Source organism: Protopterus annectens, chromosome 3.part1 (assembly GCF_019279795.1).
Source record: "Protopterus annectens isolate FY-2018-M chromosome 3.part1, PAN1.0, whole genome shotgun sequence".
Taxonomy (NCBI): Eukaryota; Metazoa; Chordata; order Ceratodontiformes; family Protopteridae; genus Protopterus; species Protopterus annectens.
In genome coordinates, this window is record NC_056732.1 from 81,449,953 (window position 1) to 81,470,259 (window position 20,307).

A 20,307-nucleotide genomic window follows, 5' to 3' on the forward strand; every position below is an offset into this window, starting at 1 on the left:
ACCTTTTATTCAGACTGTGGACTGTAAAGGCGGATACATGACATCCATCCTGTTGCAGTCGCATGGGGACAAACACAGACCCCTGGCCTTTTATTCAAGTAAATTGGACGCTGTCGCACAATCATTACCACACTGCGTGCAGGCAGTGGTGGCAGCAGCGGCATTGGCCATTCAAGCTTCGGCGACGCTTATTTTATTTCATCCACTGACCTTGCGAGTACCGCATTCAGTAGCAGTGATTCTGCTGCAGGATAAGTTAACTTTTCTATCTCCAAGCAGACACTTATCGTGTATGACTATTTTGTTGTCTCAACCTCACATGACTATCGAACGATGTACTACCCTAAATCCGGCTACTCTACTCCCCACACCAGCTGATGGAACTCCACATGTGTGCCTGGACATGATTCATGCGAATCTTTTACCTAGACCTGACCTCAAGGATCAACCCTTACTGAGTTCTGACTGGACCTTATTTGTCGATGGGTTGGCCCGTAAAAATGAGAGAGGTAACACCCAAGTAGGTTATGCAGTAACAACTGGTACACACATCATAGAAGCTAATCCTCTCCCCAGGAACTTGTCCGCACAAGCAGCGGAATTGATTGCTTTGACCAGGGCATGCGCTTTGTCGGAAGGTAAAGCAGCCACTATCTATACAGATAGTCAGTATGCTTTTTCTACGGTGCATGTCTTTGCCCAGCAATGGAAAAATAGGGGAATGGTCACTGCTTCGGGAAAAGAAATCACGCATAAAAACCTAATCTTAGATCTTTTACAAGCTATCCAACTACCTAGCAGGCTAGCAATTTGCAAATGCACGGCTCACACTAGTGCTAAAGATCTGGTAGCATTAGGGAACGCCCTAGCTGATAAGACCACAAAGGAAATTGCTTTAACATCCGCTTTTGCACTTGAAACAGACTTGCAACCATCAGATAACCTTAATCTACAAACCTTACAGGTTATGCAAGAGTTAAGCACTAAGCAGGAAAAGCAAAAATGGATAAGATATGGGGTGACACATGAGCAAGGGATTTATGTAGGACCAGATGGTAAATAAGTTTTACCAACAAATTTATTTCGCTCTGCCTCCCTCATTACTCATGGACCATCTCACAATGGTCCAGCAGCTATGGTTCAGGTAGTGCAACAAGTATTTTGGAGTAAAGGATTTTTAGCATATGCAAAACGTTTTTGTCTGTCTTGTCTTGTATGTGCTCGTTTTCATGGGCAGGGTGGTATACGTGTTGCACCGGCAACCTTCCCAGTTCCACCCTATCCCTTTCATACCATCTGTATGGATTTCATTGAACTTACCCCTGCACAGCAGAAAAAGTTTGTATTAGTTATCATTGATGCGCTTTCTAAATGGGTTGAAGCATTTCCCGTCACTCATCCGGATGCTTCAACAGTGGCAAAAATTCTAACGAATGATATTATTCCACAATTTGGAATTCCAGTACACATCTATTCTGATAATGGCACTCATTTTGTTAATCAAGTTATTCAGAAATTGGCTGTTGTTTTCAAAATTGACCTTAAACACCATTGTGCTTACCATGCGCAGTCAGCCAGGTTGGTCGAACGTCATAATGGTATTCTCAAAAGTAAGTTACGAAAACTCATGGCCGAGACACATCAGTCTTGGATTACCTGCTTACCTTTGGCACTCCTCTCTATGCGGACCACACCTACCTCTAAAGGTATTACGCCATTTGAACTCCTTTATGGTCACCCCTATTACATCCCGCAATGGCAAGGGATATTGCCTGCGGAACGTGAGGGGGTGAGGAGTTAGCAGATTACATGAGAAAATTGCTGACAAAAATTAAAACACCTCTAACAAATGATTGCTTTTCAGATCAGCAGAAGAGTAGAATTCTCGAAGTTAATCCGGGAGACTGGATTTGGGTCAAGATAATCAAGAGAAAAAACTGGGCTTCACCAAAGTGGGAAGGTCCATATCAAGTGCTGATTTCGACTCCTACTGTGGTTCGAATAAAAGAACGAACATCGTGGATCCAATTAACACATTGTAAACTGGTAAAACAGTTTGAGCTGGACAAAAATTTAGGTCCCCCTGAGGAACCTTAAGGGGGGTGGTATTTAGTTATTTTTGAATACAATTTTTAGTTTTAATATTTTTTTGTGTAGTTGTGCATCCATTTTAGTTTTCTTCGAACGAAGAAATGGAGTATTTCGTACCTGAAAGAAGACAAAGAGACAATGATAATACATGGGAGCAGCCTTTCCCACAGAAAGACTGTACAATAATTTTATTAACAGTCATTGTGATTACTGTGTTTCTGTTTTGGCCATTTTTATTTTCAGATGCTGTTAGTCGAAATAGAAGGAGCATGAAAGACACAACTTGGCATCTACCTTTTAACACATATCAGGCTGCCAAATATGCTTATGCATCGTCTCTTAATGTGTCAAATTGTTGGGTATGTACTGCCATACCTACTGTCCACGGAGGACTAATGTTAAGTACGGTCCCTTTGGGGGCAAATGAAACCTGGACAAATCTAATATATGAGACTTCTAATGTCACTTCAAAAGACAGAATAGCCTTGCAGCTGTTCGGTCGACGAAATGTAACTGTGTGCTTTCAGAAATTTGGTAAAGTTAAAGTAGGATGGAGTTTTTGTAATATAACAGTTCCTTATAAATGTAATAATGACTCCACCTACTGTCACACCACTTATAATTCATTTTGTGAACTCATGCAAAGAACATATGAAGAGGTAAGAAATGATCCTGCTCTTTATAAGCAATTAATAGTAATTGATAAAAAGGTCTGAACAAGATTATGTACACAGCAATGTAACTACTAAGGTGGAAAACTGTTATTTTATATGCGGCAGAAAAGCTTATAAGTGGCTACCTGGTAACTGGTCAGGTAGCTGTTTCTTGGGATATTTGGTACCAGCAATAAGACATGTATATACACTACCCCAAGGTAAAATACGAAATGTACGTGCTATTAATAAACCTGTTAATCCCATAGGTAACACTGATGCATCCTGGATCTATCATCATGATTTAGCCCACAGTAGCAGCAAGGGGCTATCACATATGGACTTGGGTGATGATGTTATTTCTGGTGCTGGTATTCTTCCAGCATTTGGGACAATAAAATCTATCTGGGAACTCAGAAAATTGTCAAAATTGTTAGAGACTCTGAGTAATGCAACTTTTTCTGTGCTAGAATTGGTGACGGATGAATTGACGGCAATGCGAACAGTAGTGTTGCAGAACAGTATGGTGCTCGATTTCACCCTAGCGGCGAAAGGAGGTACTTGCGCTCTTATCCAAGAGGAGTGCTGTTTGTTCATTCCAGATAATCAGCACGAAATCGAGAGTCACCTCGAGATTCTCCAAAAGGTATCTGAACTGACAAAACCTGGACAAAATCCATTGACTGAATTCTTCCAGACCTGGTTTGGAAGTTGGGGAAGTGTTTTTATGAACATTTTAATTGCTGTATGTGTTGGTGCCATTATATTCTTGTTTTTAGGTTGTTGTTGTATACCATGCATCCAAATGTTGATGTCTAATGTAATAACTGCCAATATGACAAAAGCTTACTATTTTGGGTACAAAGGATACAAATCAAATGAAAAGTTGTATGACCAGGATGTGTAGTGAAATATTTTGCTGATACAAAGTGTTGTTAGGGGGGAAATGTAATAAAATTCTGCATGAACAACTACTTTGTATCAGGCATAATAAGGGTTAAACTATCTTACGTGCAAAGAAAGAATTTCTAAAAGAACTGTTTGACCTGTTTAAACAGGCTGACCATGAAAGAATGTGCAGATGTTAACCTGCAGTCTGAGTAAGAACAGAACTTGTCATTATCTTATGACCCTTGCACATTTCTGTAATTAACTGAAACTGACCCTTGCTAATTTCTGTCTTAACTGAAACTCAGTGGCTGATAAACATCTTGTTGAGTATGTGTGTGTACGTGCAGAAGGGGCTATAAAAACCCCCGCAGTTTGTACAGAAGTTAGACTGCTGACATTCCACCATCGATGTGGCAGGTCTCCATGCATGTAAATAAAGCTTTTTATTTGCTTTTCGAAATTGCTGTGTTTCTTCTGGCGAATGTTAGAGAAATAAGTGTTTTTCTTGTAACAATGTATATATATATATATATATATATATATATATACATATATATATATATATATATATATATATATATATACATATATATATATATATATATATATATATATGTATATATATATATATATATATATATATATATATGTATATATATATATATATATATATATATATATATATGCATATGTATATATATATATATATATATGTATTTATATATATGTATTTATATATATATATATATATATATATATATATATATATATATATATATATATATATATATATATATATCTATATATGTATATATATATACATATATATATATATATGTGTATATATATATATATATATATATGTATGTATTTATATATACATGTATATATATATGTATGTATTTATATATACATATATATATATATGTATGTATTTATATATACATATATATATATATATATATATATATATATATATATATATATATATATATATATATATATATATATATATATATATATATATATATATATATATATATATATATATATATATATATATATATATATAGATAGATACAGAGAGAGAGGGGAAAGAGGGAAAGACATTCTGTGTACATATATATATATATATATATATATATATATATATATATATATATATATATATATATATATATACATATATTTTAACTGGGTAAATCACCATGAATAAGACAATGATTTAAATTGCAACAGTGATAAGGCAAGGCATATGAAATAAGATGCATCCTCCTCTGTCACCACTCTGCCTTCCATGATCCTCCTACAGACTCCTTACTGAGATTTCAAAGTACAGCAATGAAATTGGTCAAAAAACTGCTTCAACTCACAAATTTGTCGTAGTCAAACATCTGAATGCAAACAGCTGGGGCATCTGCTTGGAATTCCAATCTGCTGCCTTCAACGGAGATGTGATCAAACAGCAAAGTCTCATTCCAGGTGGGAGAGCAAGTGTTCTTGATTACCTTAAAATACAATTCTTAGATATTAGGCAAGCAAATAAAACAGAAAGCTTGTCACATAGTTTAGAAATGGTAGCTTGTCAGTGCAACCCTGGAAATATATTTCAAATGATTTACATTTTACTTGTTCATTTTCTAAAGTAGGATTTAACATGCTGTTACATTTAATAACACAGAATAAGAAATCATCAAAGGAGATTCCAAACCTCTATAACTTTGTTTTTTTTTTCATAACATTTCCATAGATCTTTTTAAAATGACTTATCATCTTTTTCAAGTATGTCTTAGATTATAAGTTGAGAAATGTTAAAAAGAATCTCTTTCTAACACAACAGAAGGGAGATAACTACGTGTGTGGCTGTGTTATCTGTCCCAGTAATCATGTTAATAATATTGCCATATATTGGTTTTAATGATGCCTTGTATGTGACTGAAATGTCTCAAAAACTTGTCTGTCAAGAGTGATCTCAGCAGTAGCTAAATGATTGGCTATAGTTTTTTAGGGTAGTATTTCAATTTATAGACCAGCCTACCACAGTATCCAATGGACCTTGTCCTTTCAACAGGATGAGATGGCTGCTTAGTTTTTCACTGAGAAGTTTGACATTATAACTCATGCATTTTTTACCTTCTTATTCCAAAGGCATTTCTGTAATATTTTTCCGGACATATCCTTCTTAGTTGGTGTTTACAATCACCTTTAGAATGAGTTCCTTGCAGTGACTTCAAGCATGTGTATTATGTTTTCAGATTTGAACTGTTGCCCCCTCCACTCTTATTATTGCTAGTCCAGGTGTGCTGTACCCAATAATCTACATTATCAGCTATTTGTGTTTTCCTTTATGTTTGTATTTTTGCAACTGCTTTGAAAGAGTCTGTTATTAGGTCAGTTCTCAAGAAGCCATCATCGGACCAAATGTCTCTGCTATCTATCCACCCTATCTTGAACCTTCCCTTCTTGGGCAAGATAACTGATAACATTGTCTCTGCACAGCTTAAGGGGTATCTTACAGTTAATGATTGACATGCACAACTTGATTGGTATCTTTCAGTTAATGATTAACAGATTCATGGACCCATGCCAGCCTGACTTTCATTCTTACCATAAAACTGAGAATGTTGTTATTCAGGTAGTGAATAATTTGATGACAAGAGACCAGTGTTGCTAACTTTTCCTCTCCCCAATGAATCGACAATCAGCATTTGACACCACTGACCATGGCATCTTGATTGAGTGCTTACAATTTAACTGTGGCTTATCCTGTTTTAATTGCTTCCTACCTCTCATTTCTTTCTTGGTGGGTGGCTCTCAGATGAAACACTTGTCATATACACTCTCTGAAGTACAGAGTGCCACAAGTGTTGATCTTGGGCCCTATGCATTATTGCTACTACCTCTCAGGTCTTTCTCAGAGGGTTGCTCTTGGACTAAACTCTTCTCATCTACACTCTCTGAAGTACAGGGTGCCACAAGTGTTGGTTTTGGGACCTTTGCATTTCACAATGCTTATGTTGTCTTTAGGCGAACTCATTACAGGGAGAGGATTAGCATGCCTCTGCAATGTAGATGACGTACTACTCCACCTTACCTTTCCTATGAGAAAATGGCAAGTATGTATCATCTGTCAGATTAGTCAGGGGACATTTATCAATAACTTGTTGCTAATTATTTGAAGCTCAACACTTCTAAGACTGATGTCATGACATATAGTGCTACTTTGAGAAGTTCATCTGCTTTGCCACTTCCATAATTTATTTTTGAGTTGACAACTTCTTTTAGTTTGCTACAAAAAAGTGTAATCTCAGTGTAAACCTAAATAATCAATTGACATTTATGTGTCATATGTTGGCCTTCTTGAAATCATTGTGTTTCTATCTTTAGTCTTTTCTCCAGGTTGAAGCACATGATTCATTAACAAAATCATTCATCAGCGATAGTCTCCTCCCAGCTTGACAACTGTAATATTTTCTATCTAGGATTGCATGACTTGAAGATTGACCATTTACAGCTAGTGCAAAACTTTACATCTGGGCTAGGAAGTGGTGCATCATGTTATCAGCATATCGTGCCCCTGTTGTAGAGATTTCACTGACTTCAATTACTGCACTGACTTCAAAATATTGTTGGTCTGTTTGTCCCTTTATGACCAGGATCCCTCTTATGTGAAGTAGATTATTATGGCATAGTAGTTTCTCAGATGCAGTAGGAATCATCTTGTTATTGTTCTTTTACAGATCAAACATCATATCTGTCATTCCTTCTATCGTAGTGTGATGATAAAAAAATGTATACATCATTTAACTCTAAAATATTGCCATTGCAGTTTTAAGTATGTCAGAGGGCATTGTGGCTTTAAGTATGAGTCAATCCCACAATGCCCCACTCTCTTTCGTGTAGGGGACTGTGTGTGAAATATTTGGAATGTTAACATCATTTTCAGTGATTTGCCATATTGTCCTGAATAAATGTTCTTATTCTTACAAAAACGCAATCATGATCATGTGTTTGAGTGTTATAACAAATATCATTGGATAACCACAAGGTTTACAATTCTGACATATTATCAGAAGTGGGATATTCTTAAATGTTCATAGATTCATAGTTAAGCACTAGACTATCTGCCCTTGTGGGTCATTTTATGCCTTGCCAATTTCACTTCTATTGCTTGAAATAACCTGTCCCATTTGGTTGTAGTTTGTGCTTACCCATCCCATGGTTGATAATAATATATCACCCTTAATGAGAATAACTGGATCATACCACAGATAATTTGAAGGGACCCATGCATGGGATAAAGCAGTTAGGAGTTGCCTTTGTCCATTAGTAGAACAGGGAGCAGTCCAAGAGTACATTTTCTGTTTCCTATCCATAGATCTAAGTTGCACTTGATTATAGACAGGGATGAACTTTGTTTTATGTAGACTGGGAGTCAGTTCCAGTGCAGCAGTATTCTCTGTGACATATGCCTCACCCCCCAAACTATTCTGTTGATGTTACAGAACAAGTTTAGATCCCTACACTGAGTGTTTCTGATGCTATTTGACTTGCTGATGTGCAATAAATCCATTATGAATGGGTCAGAGGGTGCTTTGTATGCCAGACCCAAGTCACCTATTCGCTGTCTGTAGGGTACCAAGTATAGTGACAGGGCTTTGAGTTGGTTCATATAGGAGATGATATTTAAGCCTTGTATCCTTTTAGTAAGGTATCTTTGTGGGCTTTCCATTTGTTGCATGTGTTTGGACAGATACATGCCAAAGGTGGCATTGTATTCAATGACTGGCCTAATGAGGGCTGAGTAAAGTGGGACAATGACATCCCTAGATCTATACACAATGCTTTTGTTTATAAGCTGTGCAGTATAGAGGGACTTTCATGCAACAGTTGACACATGTTGGTCAAAAGTTAGGATACTGTCCACATAAGTTCCCAAATCCCGAACAAATGAGTCAACTCTTAGGGACATGTTGTCAATCTGGTAGTTCCTTCCATACAATAACACAGTTCTTGATATTTTGTTTTAGTCTGTGATTTTGGCACCAGTTATTTATTTGAGACAAATCTTCCTGCAGGATAGCTAAGGGCAGGAGCAATCACTGGCTATGCTCCTGCACATTACCTGGCTAGCTACCCCTAACTATCTCTCTCCTACCCTATTTAGGCCAACATTCTAATATATACCAAATGCTACTCTCCTATGTTAGACATATATTTTCTAACTTATTAACTATGCTAAAGTGATAAAGCTATATCTACCTGTCGTCTATCTATTCTTAGACATCTATTTTTTGCTGAAATAGGTTGTACTTGTTACCATGTATATATACTATGCTATAAAATATGTAACCGCCATCCATGTATACACTCTAATGTAAGTCTATCATTATTGTACTATGTATTTCACTGTACTGTATTTATATTTGTTGGAGCTTTTCTCCCTGGGTCTCCACTGAAAATGGGCTGCTGGCCCAGTCAGACACTACCCGGTAAACAAATGTAAAATAAATAAATAAATAAATAAATAAATAAATTTGAGGATTCAGGGACTGCTCCTAATATCTGCAAACGTATAGGTTCATAGGTTGGTACTAGGCTATCGGCCCTAGGGCCTATACAAGCCTAGCCATAACAATTCCCTGGCTATTTCTTCCCACAGTATTTACTTCCCTGGACCCCTGTCTTGTAGCACAGCATAAGTGGAATGTGGTTATTCAGTCAGAGTCCTTTGGAATTGTCTTTTACTTCAGAAAACTAGATGCCAAACAGGAGAACAAAAGAAGAAAATTCTTAACAAAAAGTGACAACTTTATTGTGTTTATGAATTGCAAGGAGTTCTTTATCTTCTGATTGAATGTGTCTGTTGTGGTGGTAGGTGTGGATAATAGAGCTAAGTGCAGTGCAGACTGCAAGTTTATGAATGATGCTGTGGTTAGTTATAAGTTGCAGGTAAATTAGATGATGGGGAAGTTTAAGTCACTTAAGAGACTGGAGAGCTGTACAGTGATAGGTGTAATACATTGCACTAGTTGCGAATTTAGCAATTTTATTGTAGAATGTTTCAAGTTAAAATTCTAGGTTGGTAACCAAAGGAGGTCCATATAAGAATGAGGGTAAAAAGGGTATGTGGTGGCAAGGATGGCTTTGATGGATATATTTAGAAAGTGTTTATACATATAAAGCTTTCCAAGTGTTTTTATATTATTCTGGATGTGAAGACAAATTTGAGATTATCAAATGTTGTCATTCCCATTACTTTGGTGTGAGAGACTACTTCAATCTCTGTATTGTGCAGGGGAAAGATTTTGAATTTGGTTTTATTAAGAGCATGTATTTTAGGAGTAAAGAGGAGAGGCCTGGTTTTCTCAAGATTAAGTAAATGTTGGGTATTACCAAGTCAAGTCTCATCAGAAGTGAAAGCTTCCTGTGTATATGTTCAGGGTGTTATAGACAGTTTGCTTAGCATGTAATTGTGGAATCATCTGTGTGCTGAATAAGGGAGCCTTGACAGGAAGAATTGTATATTTTGTTAATGAAAATGTTAACGAGGAAGGGACCTAGAAAAGAGTCTTGAGGAAATGCCAGAGATATTTTGCAGGTATGGAGACAGAGAGAGAGAGATAGCATTGCCATTTTACTGATTGCTGCCTATCAGACAGGTAACTAGCGAACCAGTGGAGAGTAGGAGGTGATAGACCAATAATAGACAGTTGATGCAGGAATTCAGAATGAGAGACAGCATTAAAAGTATTGAACAAGTCAAGGAATAGTGAAGAGACAAGTTTGTCAGAATAACTACCTTCATTTACAGTGTCCATAAAGGCGGTAGTTGCCTGTGGGCTGGTAGAAAGCCTAGTTGAGTAGAGGTTAACAGTTAATTAAGAAAGAGGTGGTCAAGAATCTGTTCCCCTGTCATCAACAAACTTTACAACAGAAGGAAGAAACTGTTGCAAAAGAGAGTAAAATCCCATGAGTGGAGGAGCTCCCTGGTCAGCCCCAGTAAGAAGCTGAGATCCCTCATAAGGTCCTCCAAAGCTAGCTATGAAAACAAAATTGCCACTGATTCTAGGGACAACCACAAAGCATTCTATAGCTATGTCAAGAATCTTAATTGGCAATACCCAGATCTGCTCTGAGTTACAGTACAATGGCACGAAAATTACAGAACCAACTGATATTGCCAACATCCTTGCAGATAGGTTCAGTGCTAACTTTACCTCCCTTTCACCCGCTAAAGGGCCCATATCTATACAGGAAGAATGCAGAGTCCCTGTAATCACATCTATGCAGGTAAAAGCTGCAATCTCTAAAACCAAAAACACAGCGTCCATGGGACCGGACAACATCCCAGGCTGCATTTTACACGAACGTCAGAACGAACTGGCTCCCCACTAAGCACCATGTTCAAGCATAGCCTCACATCAGGCTTTGTTGTTAAATGGCACACAACAACAGTTATCCCACTCCACAAAGGGGGACCCACCACTCATCCCAGGAACTATCATCCTATTAGCCTAACAAGCCTGGTCTGTAAGGCTATGGAACATGTCATCATGGAACTAATAAACTAAGACATTGGTAACCTCCAAACTCTGGACCCCCACCCAGTTCGGGTTTGTGAAAGGCAGATTATTCCTCCTGAACCTGATTGACTTCTTTGAGGCAGTCACCAAAGCCGTAGATGAGGGTAAGGTGGTTCACACAGCCTATCTTGACCTTGCCAAGGCTTTTGACACCATCCCCCATTTTGGAATTATAGCTAAATTCACTAAACTAGGTATAAATCCCTATGTCAAAAGATGGGTTGCCAACTGGCTTACTGACAGACCCACAATGCAAAACTTGCAGACTCCAAATCTGACTTCAAACCAGTGATAAGTGCAATACCACAGGGTTCAGTCCTGGGACCTCTCCTGTTTGGTATCTACTTCTCTGAAGTACAGGCTAACATAGAAGGCCTTTGGCTAATGAAGTTCACAGATGACTGCAAACTAGGAGCCATAGTCGAGTCCCCAAATGATGTGGACATCCTACAAAAGGGCCTCACTTAGACAGATGCCTGGTGTCAGAGCCATGGCCTCAAGTTCAATGCCAAAAAGTTCATTGTCATCCCCTTTGGTATAAACTCAGTACCCATGAACTACCACATAGGCGGCAGTCTACTTAATGCCGAATGTGTGATAAGAGACCTTGGGAGCCAGGTGGACAGTAGCCTCTCCTTTGATAATAACATCACCACAGTAGTCAGAAAATCCTTCTATGTGGCACACCTCATCACAAAAGGGTTCTCATCCAGGAAAAAAGAGGTCATTGTTCCCCTCTACTCATCACTCATTAGACCCATTATAGAGTACAATGCTCCTTTTGGTATGTGCCTCACAAAACATCTACAGCAACTAGAAAGGCAGCAGAAATACCTCACAAAGAGGATTACCACCCTCAAACAGATGCCCTACACAGACCGTCTAAAAAAACTCCAGCTTTACTCGGTAGCATATCGCCTACTCCAAAGTGATCTCTGCCTAACATATAAAGCTATGTCAAACCCAGAGCTATTGGACATGCTACACCTAAAGAAATTCCAATTCCTCCATGCTACACGCTCTAGGGACCTAAACCTTGTTACCACAATAAACAGGACATGCTGGAGGGATAGATTCCTTTCCCAAAGACTTCCCATACTCTGGAACAAGCTACCCATCTATGTCAAGCAAAGCTCCTCATTAGTACTCTTCAAGAAAAATCTTGATGAGTAGATGGGAAATGGGAAATACACCCCGGGGATCACTTCTGTGGCTCTGCTCAACAGGGGCACAGGAAAATAACTTTCTTGGGTGGGGTAAGCCAGGGAACCTTGTTAGCTAGGCTTACTTAGGCCCTTGGGCCAATAGCCTAGTACCTATTTATGAACCAATGAACCTATGAACATTTTTCTAAAATGTCTGAGAGAGGATACAAAATGACCAATGGGGTGAGAGCTAGGTACTTCAGTAGAAGTACCTCCTTTATGCAGGAGAATGGAATATTTTTCCATAAAAGTGGGATATATAATTTAGAACAGATCTATTAATAAGGATGCTAATTGAGAAATCTATGGCCTCTGCTGCTAGTCTGAGGCACACACTTGAGAGGGTATTGGAGCAGATTTTAAACTTGAGTATGAGTTTTTTTTAATGGTAGGGTAAAGGAAAGAGAATTATTAATGATACCTTGATTGGAATTTGGTCAGACAGAGGTAGGATGAGAATAGTTAGTCATGGTAAGAGAAAGGGGGTTAGAAGACTTTTTTTGATAAAAATATAATATCATATTGGTATGGCAGTGTATAGAGGGTTCTGGCACATTTTTCTGAACTGGGCCTCATTTGACCATGATCTGGCTCTGATCTTATTCTGAAACTGTGAGCATTTAGTGTATCTTTTTATATGTTTGGCTGATGGAAATACAGTTTTTTACCTTTGTTAGTAAAATGTGTGACTTCTGGCAAATTGTTGCAAATTGTGGCCACTAAATAATGACAGACACAAGAGTTTCAGAATTTGCATCCTTCAGACAACGCATGATAATGCAAAGAGGTAATTATATCAACTTTCTAAGTATACAAGAAAAATATTTAAAAGCTGTTCCTGATTTTGTTCCTTGTTTCTGATTCTTGAGCTAAGAAGCTGAGGGGGGAGAAGGGAGTTGCATGGTATAGTCATGATATCAGTGAGCTGAGGTACGTTTCTGGGCCATTATTTATGAATTTATTCATTCACTTCATGTCAAGCAAATATGCAAGGTGTACAGTCAAAAAAGTGGTCGCAACTGATGTGTGTGTGTGTGTGTGTGTGTGTGTGTGTGTGTGTGTGTGTGTGTGTGTGTGTGTGTGCGCACGCATGTGTGTGTGTGTGTGTGTGTGTGTGTGTGTGTGTGTGTGTGTGTGTGTGTGTGTGTGCGTGTGTGTGTGTGTACACATCTACTCACATGCATGTGTGCATGTGTGTGGGTCAAAGATCAATATATTGGCAATGTAGTGGGTAGAATGAAGTAATACTTGACATGGGGAAAAAGGCAACATTTGTTTGTTAATGAGAATTTATAATTAGAGATGCTAAAATAGAGAATATGAGAATAATTTGCTTATTTTTTGTGTACATGTATGCATGTGTGTGTGTGTGTGTGGGGGGGGGGGTTGGAAGGGTCCTAGCCTTTTTCAACTTACTCTCAAGTCTATAATATCTGTAGAGCCAAGTGATTGATAAAAATACAATGTATTTAAAGTGCTGTGGCTATTTTTTTGTTTTATAAATGGTGAAAATTTAAAATTTAGATATGCTTGATATTTTTAAAGATTGAAGAAAACAGCATTGCATTTGTTTTGTTGGATTGTATGGCAGTTTTTGAGCAGAATACCAGTGGCATAGTTTGGAGAATCTCACTTGTAGTTCTGCTTGCAAATCTGAGTGTGAGTTTTTTAGCTTCAGGAGTAAGATGTCATCTACATATAATGTGAGACCAAGTGTCGGATGGTCGGTCTTCAGCTATATCATTGATGGACTGGAAAAACAGCAGGGGGCCTAGTAGAAAGGTTTTGGGTACACCTGTGTTAAAGCTACCATTTTTAGAGTATTGATTGCTGGTGTAGACGTGTAGACTTGAAATGATCTAGCTATAAGACGAGTTTTAAATCAAGTGATTTTTTTTTTTCAAAAAGTTATGCCTTTTGCATTTGTACAATACTATTTTTTTATGGTAGATAGTATCAGTTGTACAAGTCATGTTAACAAATACCCCTACTGAAATAAGTCCCTCATTTATGTTACAATAAATGCTAATGATTACAGATATTAGTGCAGATGTGGTGCTAAAGACATTGTGAAATCCATGTTTGCAATCTGATATGTGATCATGGCTATTAATGTGTTTAGCAATTGATTATTTAATAGCTTCCTGAAGATTTTAGGAAAAGGGTAGAGAATGAAGGTGGATCTTTGAAGTCCTTGGGAAGGAGTACCTTAGGAAGGGGATGATACAATGCTTAAAAGAAAGTTGAACACCTAATGTGAGTAAGAGGCTAACGTATATGTGAGGGCTTGGAAATATAATCATCTGCTTCTCTGAAGAAAATAGGTTTAAGGATACTGCAACTGACTGATGAAGAGCTTATGCTTTGTAAAATGTTTTTCGTTTCATAAATATTTCTGAAAATGTAGAAGGTGGCAGCATATACTTATAATGGATAATTTTGAGGGGAGATGCCATGGTTAACATCTTGTAGGATGTAAAATTAGGACAGTGAAACATCACTTATGGCTCAAATTAATGAACTCAGAAAGAATTTCTATGAGCAAAAATTTTTGTTTTATCATTCATTGAGAAGAAGCAGACACTCCAGACTAAAAACAAATGCAGTAGGATCCACACCAAATGGTGAAAAAAATATATAAACAATTTCACACTGGGCACCAAAGAAATTAGCAGCAAACCAAACTGCAGAGAAATAAAATCCATGAGTTTTTATTCGACCACTAAGTGCTTTTTTTGCCGAGTGTAAAAGGAGACTTCCTCAGAGTAACAGTTAAATGAGAATGTTCAAGATATATAGCAAAACCAATCAAGTACCCACCTCCATTAATTCATTTAATTGATGTTCCCTAGCAACTAAATACATCTCCAATTTAGGAAATCTTGTTGAAGTCTAAAAGCTGTAAAATGTCTGTAGAAATATCTTAAAAATACTAGTACCAACATATATAAAAATACATAATTAGGCAAATTATATTTATCTTTATACAATATTTATATATGGGTTTTGTTAATTGTACAGTACCCTCATTTTCAACCAGCAAGAGAAAGGTAAAGTATCGTTTAAACCAAAAGGACCTGTGGCATTTGTTCTTATTTGCCATGTAAATTCCCTACACTCCAATCTGGTCTTCCATGGTCCTAACCTCAAGTCAAAATTAAGTACATCTTTTATGGAAAAACAAATTCATGTCCAGTGTGTGTTTGAATGTGTTTCCACAAAGCTTTATTGGGAACTTGTCTTTTTATATCCCGTATATGCTCATATATTCTATTTTTTAAAGCTCTCTCTGTTTTGCCAATATAGAAGGAATTTCATTTCTTAAATAATGCAACACAAGCAATTGTTTTGGTTTCACAGTTGCATCTCTTTGGACATGCTATTGTGCCACACCCTTTCTAGTATATATGGCCACTGGGAACATCTCCCATATTTTACCATTCTGTACTAGTACCCAACAGTTTTCAGCAGTTGGAAGCATTTTTCTAAGTAAATTTTAATATTATAGTCTCTTCTAAAAATAAATGTGGGTGCTGTCCCAACCTTCTTCACATCCATACCACAAATGTCAAGCACATTCCAGTTGTGTTTAATAATGTTTCTTACAGCCTTTATGTCACTGTTGAAAATATTATGCAACCTCTATCATAATTCTGGCCAAAATTGGCCTCAGTGGGTGTCAGAACTTCTCAGACCCAGAAGGGGTTGATAGTAAGCCTTCAACCTTTTCTTTTTACTTCCTTAAAAAAATCCTTCCAAAAATTCACAGGGATAGCCTCTGTTCAGTAATGTTACACACAGATTTTCTCAGTCCTGGTAAAACAAATCAAGAGTAGACACCATTCTTGCTATTCTTACTAATTTGCCCTTGACAATGGATTTCTTTTGATGTAAGGGTGGGAGTTGGAATACGTAGGTTTTCTGTGTAAATTAGAGATAAAACCTTTGTTAAAGGGGTCCACTTACAGTTCAACATCCAAATAACAAATAGTGTCAGGAGATGTATAAAAGAAAATCTTAGAATCCTGTAGTAGTATTTATATCATCATCTTCTTTCTGCTGTTCCCATTAGGGATCGCCACAGCGGATCACCTGTTTCCGTTTCTTCCTGTCCTCTGCATCTTGCTCTGTCACACCAACCACCTGCGTGTCCTCTCTCACCACATCCATAAACCTTATCTTAGGCCTTCCTCTTTTCCTGTTACCTGGTAGCTTCATCCTTAGCATCTTTTTCCCAATATACTCTGCATCCCTTCTCAGCACATGTCCAGACCAATGTAATCTTGCCTCTCTGGCTTTGTCTCCAAACCTTCCAACCTGGGCTGACCCACTAATATACTTATTCCTAATCCTGTCCACCCTCGTCACACCCAGTGAAAATCTTAACATCTTTAACTCTGCCACATCCAGCTCGAACTCCTGCCTTTTTGTCAGTGCCACTGTCTCCAACCCATATAACATAGCTAGTGTCACTACTCTGTTGTAGACCTTCCCTTTCACTCTTACAGGTACTCGTCTGTCACAAATCACTCCTGACACTTTTCTCCACCCACTCCATCCTGCCTGTACTCTCTTCTTCACCTCTCTTCCACACTCCACCATTACTCTGAACTACTGACCCAAAGTATTTAAACTCATCCACCTTCGCCACCTATACTCCTTGCATCCTCACCATTACTCTGTCCTCCCTCTCATTCACACACATATATTATGTCTTAGTCCTGCTGACCTTCATTCCTCTTCTCTCTAGAACATATCTCCATCTCTCCAGGGTCTCCTCCACCTGTTCCCTACTCTCACTACAGATCACAATGTCATCTGTAAATATCATAGTCCATGGGGACTCCTGCCTGATCTCGTCTGTCAATCTGTCCATCACCATTGCAAATAAAGGGCTCAGAGCTGATTCTTGATGTAACCCACCTCCACCTTAAATGCATCCGTCACTCCCACCGCAGACCTCACCGCTGTAACACTACCCTCGTACATATCCTGTACCAGTCTTACATACTTCTCTGACACTCCTGACTTCCTCATACAATACCACAACTCCTCTCTAGGCACCCTGTCATATGCTTTCTCCAAGTTTACAAAAACACAATGCAACTCCTTCTGATATTCTCTGTACTTCTCCATCAACAGTCTCAGAGCAAACATTGCATCTGTAGTGCTCTTTCCCGGCTAAAAACCATACTGCTGTTTACTAATCATCACATCCCTTCTTAACCTAGCTTCCACTACTCTTTCCCATAACTTCATGCTGTGACTGATCAATTTAATCCCTCTGTAGTTACTACAGCTCTGCACATCACCCTTATTCTTAAAAAATCGGTACCAAAACACTTCTGGTTAAAAACTCCACTGCCATTTCACCTAAACACCTCCATGCTTCCACAGGTATGTCATCTGGGCCAACAGCCTTTCCATTCTTCATTCTCTTCATAGCTATCCTTACTTCCTCCTTGCTAATCTATTGTACTTCATGATTCACTATCCCTACATCATCCAACCTTCTCTCCCTCTCATTCTCTTCATTCATCAACACCTCAAAGTACTCTTTCCATCTTCTCAACACACTCTCCTCACTTGTGAGTATGTTTCCCTCATTATCCTTTATCACCTTTACCTGCTGCACATCTTTCCTAGCTCGGTCCCTCTGTCTAGCCAATCGGTACAGGTCCTTTTCTCCCTCCTTAGTGTCCAACCTTTCATACAACTCTTCATATGCCTTATCCTTAGCCTTCACCACCTCTATCTTTGCCATGCACCTCATCTCCTTATACTCCTGTCTACTTTCTTCATCTCTCTGACAATCCCACTTCTTCTTTGCCAGCCTCTTTGCCTGTATACTCTTCTGTACTTCCTCATTTCACCACCATGTCTCCTTGTCATCCTTCCTCTGTCCCGATGTGATACCAAGTACCTTTCTAGCCGTCTCCCTTACTAGCTTTGCTGTAGTTACCCAGCTATTTGGTAACTCATCACTGCCACCCAGTGCCTGTCTTAACTCATCCCTGAACTCCACCTCACAATTACCCTTTTTCAATTTCCACCATTTGATCCTTGGTGCTGCCCTCACACTTCTCCTCCTCTTCTTGATCACCAACGTCATCCTACAAACCCACCATCCTATGCTGCCTAACTATACTTTCTCCGGCCACCACTTTACAGTCTCCAACCTCCTTCAAACCGGCCCCCCTACATAAAATATAATCCACCTGTGTGCATCTTCCTCCACTCTTGTATGTCACCCTATGCTCCTCCCTCTTGTTAAAATACGTATTCACCACAGCCATATCCATCCTTTTCGCAAAATCCACTATCATCTGACCTTCTGCATTCCTTTGTTTAATACCATACCTACCCATCACTTCCTCATCCCCACTGTTCCCTTCACCAACATGCCCATTTAAATCTGCTCCAATCACCACTCTCTCACCCTTGGGTACAGTCATCACCACTTCATCCAATTCACTCCAAAATTTTTCTTTCTCATCCATTGCACACCCAACTTGTGGAGCATATGCACTAACAACATTAATCATTACACCATCAGTTTCCAGCTTCATAAACATCACTCTATCTGACACCCTTTTCACCTCCAAAACACTCTTCGCATACTGTTCCTTCAGAAGAACTCTTACGCCATTTCTCCCCCCATCCACACCATGATAAAACAATTTGAACCCACCTCCGATACACCTAGCCTTACTCCCCTTCCATCTGGTCTCTTGCACACATAATACACCAACCTTCCTTCTGTCCATCATATCAGCTAGCTCTCTCCCTATACCAGTCATACTGCCAACATTCAAATTTCCGACCCTCACTACCACAGTCCTAGCCTTTCTCCTCTCTTCCTGCCTTCAGCCATGCCTTCCGCCTCTTCTCCTCCTTCGGCCAACAGTAGCCCAATTTCTGCCAGCACCCTGTTGGTTAACAGTACTGGTGGTGGTCGTTGTTAACCCGGGCCTCGACCGATCCAGTATGGAAGTATTAACTGGTGACTGCATGAAAAGATTTGGAGAAGTTTTATGCCGGATGCCCTTCCTGACGCAACCCTCCCCATTTATCCAGGCTTGGGACTGGCACAAAGAAATGCACTGGCTTGTGCATCCCCAGTAGTCGTATTTATATAATTTAAAAAAATTATCATTCTTCAATCCTGAAGTAGGAGAAACATCAGTGATGTGTCCTGTTAGATGTTTTATTTGTCTCCAGAAAAGGGTGGGTTAACTAGTGGAGGCTACTTGTTTCTGTCATAAATACTGATCTCTAGCAGAGTTTAAAACTATTCTGGTTGCTTTTAGATAGGTAAGACATGTCTGATACTGTTTTTTATGGTGTTGTCTCTCTTTTTTATCATTGTTATATTTATGTTTAGGCAGGGTCACAAATGTGCTCTGCACCTTCCACAGGTGGTTGGGAAATCAGAATTGTGGCTATCAGAAAGGATGAAGGTGAAAATAGCCAAGGTAGTGGTTGGGTCAGGGATGTGGTACTTTAGGCCCAATCGATACGAAGCAAGAGCAGTAATTAGTGTCCTGCATTTTTTTTCAGGGAATGGTCTGCACAACTGTATTTGAGATGGAACTTTTGGAGTTTTTAATGACCACTGAAACTGTTTGGGAAAAACTCATCTGGAGTAGGTTTATCTTTAATGTTAGTTGTTATGAAATTAAGAGTGGTGTCATTGCTTGTTTGAGAATTGGGTCTTGTAGAATCATTATAATGCAAGTTACTGTGCTCGGAAATTACTAAATCATGCATTCTACAAAGTGATGATATGTGAATCGACCACAGAAACAGAACACATTTTCAGACGTTATCATATTTTCAGCTGCATCAAGACCTATCGTTTTTTTTTTGGAAAGGGATCTG

The 20,307-nt window shown here is 38.5% G+C and overlaps 1 protein-coding gene across 1 annotated transcript in view; it reads right to left on the reverse strand.

Annotated features, from left to right (window-relative positions):
- LOC122797635 (fer-1-like protein 4) overlaps nucleotides 1-20,307 on the reverse strand; it is a 1,984,889-nt gene that overhangs the window by 1,127,869 nt on the left and 836,713 nt on the right. The window contains exon 18 of the mRNA XM_044066179.1: nucleotides 5,009-5,143. Coding sequence (XP_043922114.1) covers nucleotides 5,009-5,143 — 135 coding nt within the window. The remainder of the gene's footprint in view (nucleotides 1-5,008; nucleotides 5,144-20,307) is intronic.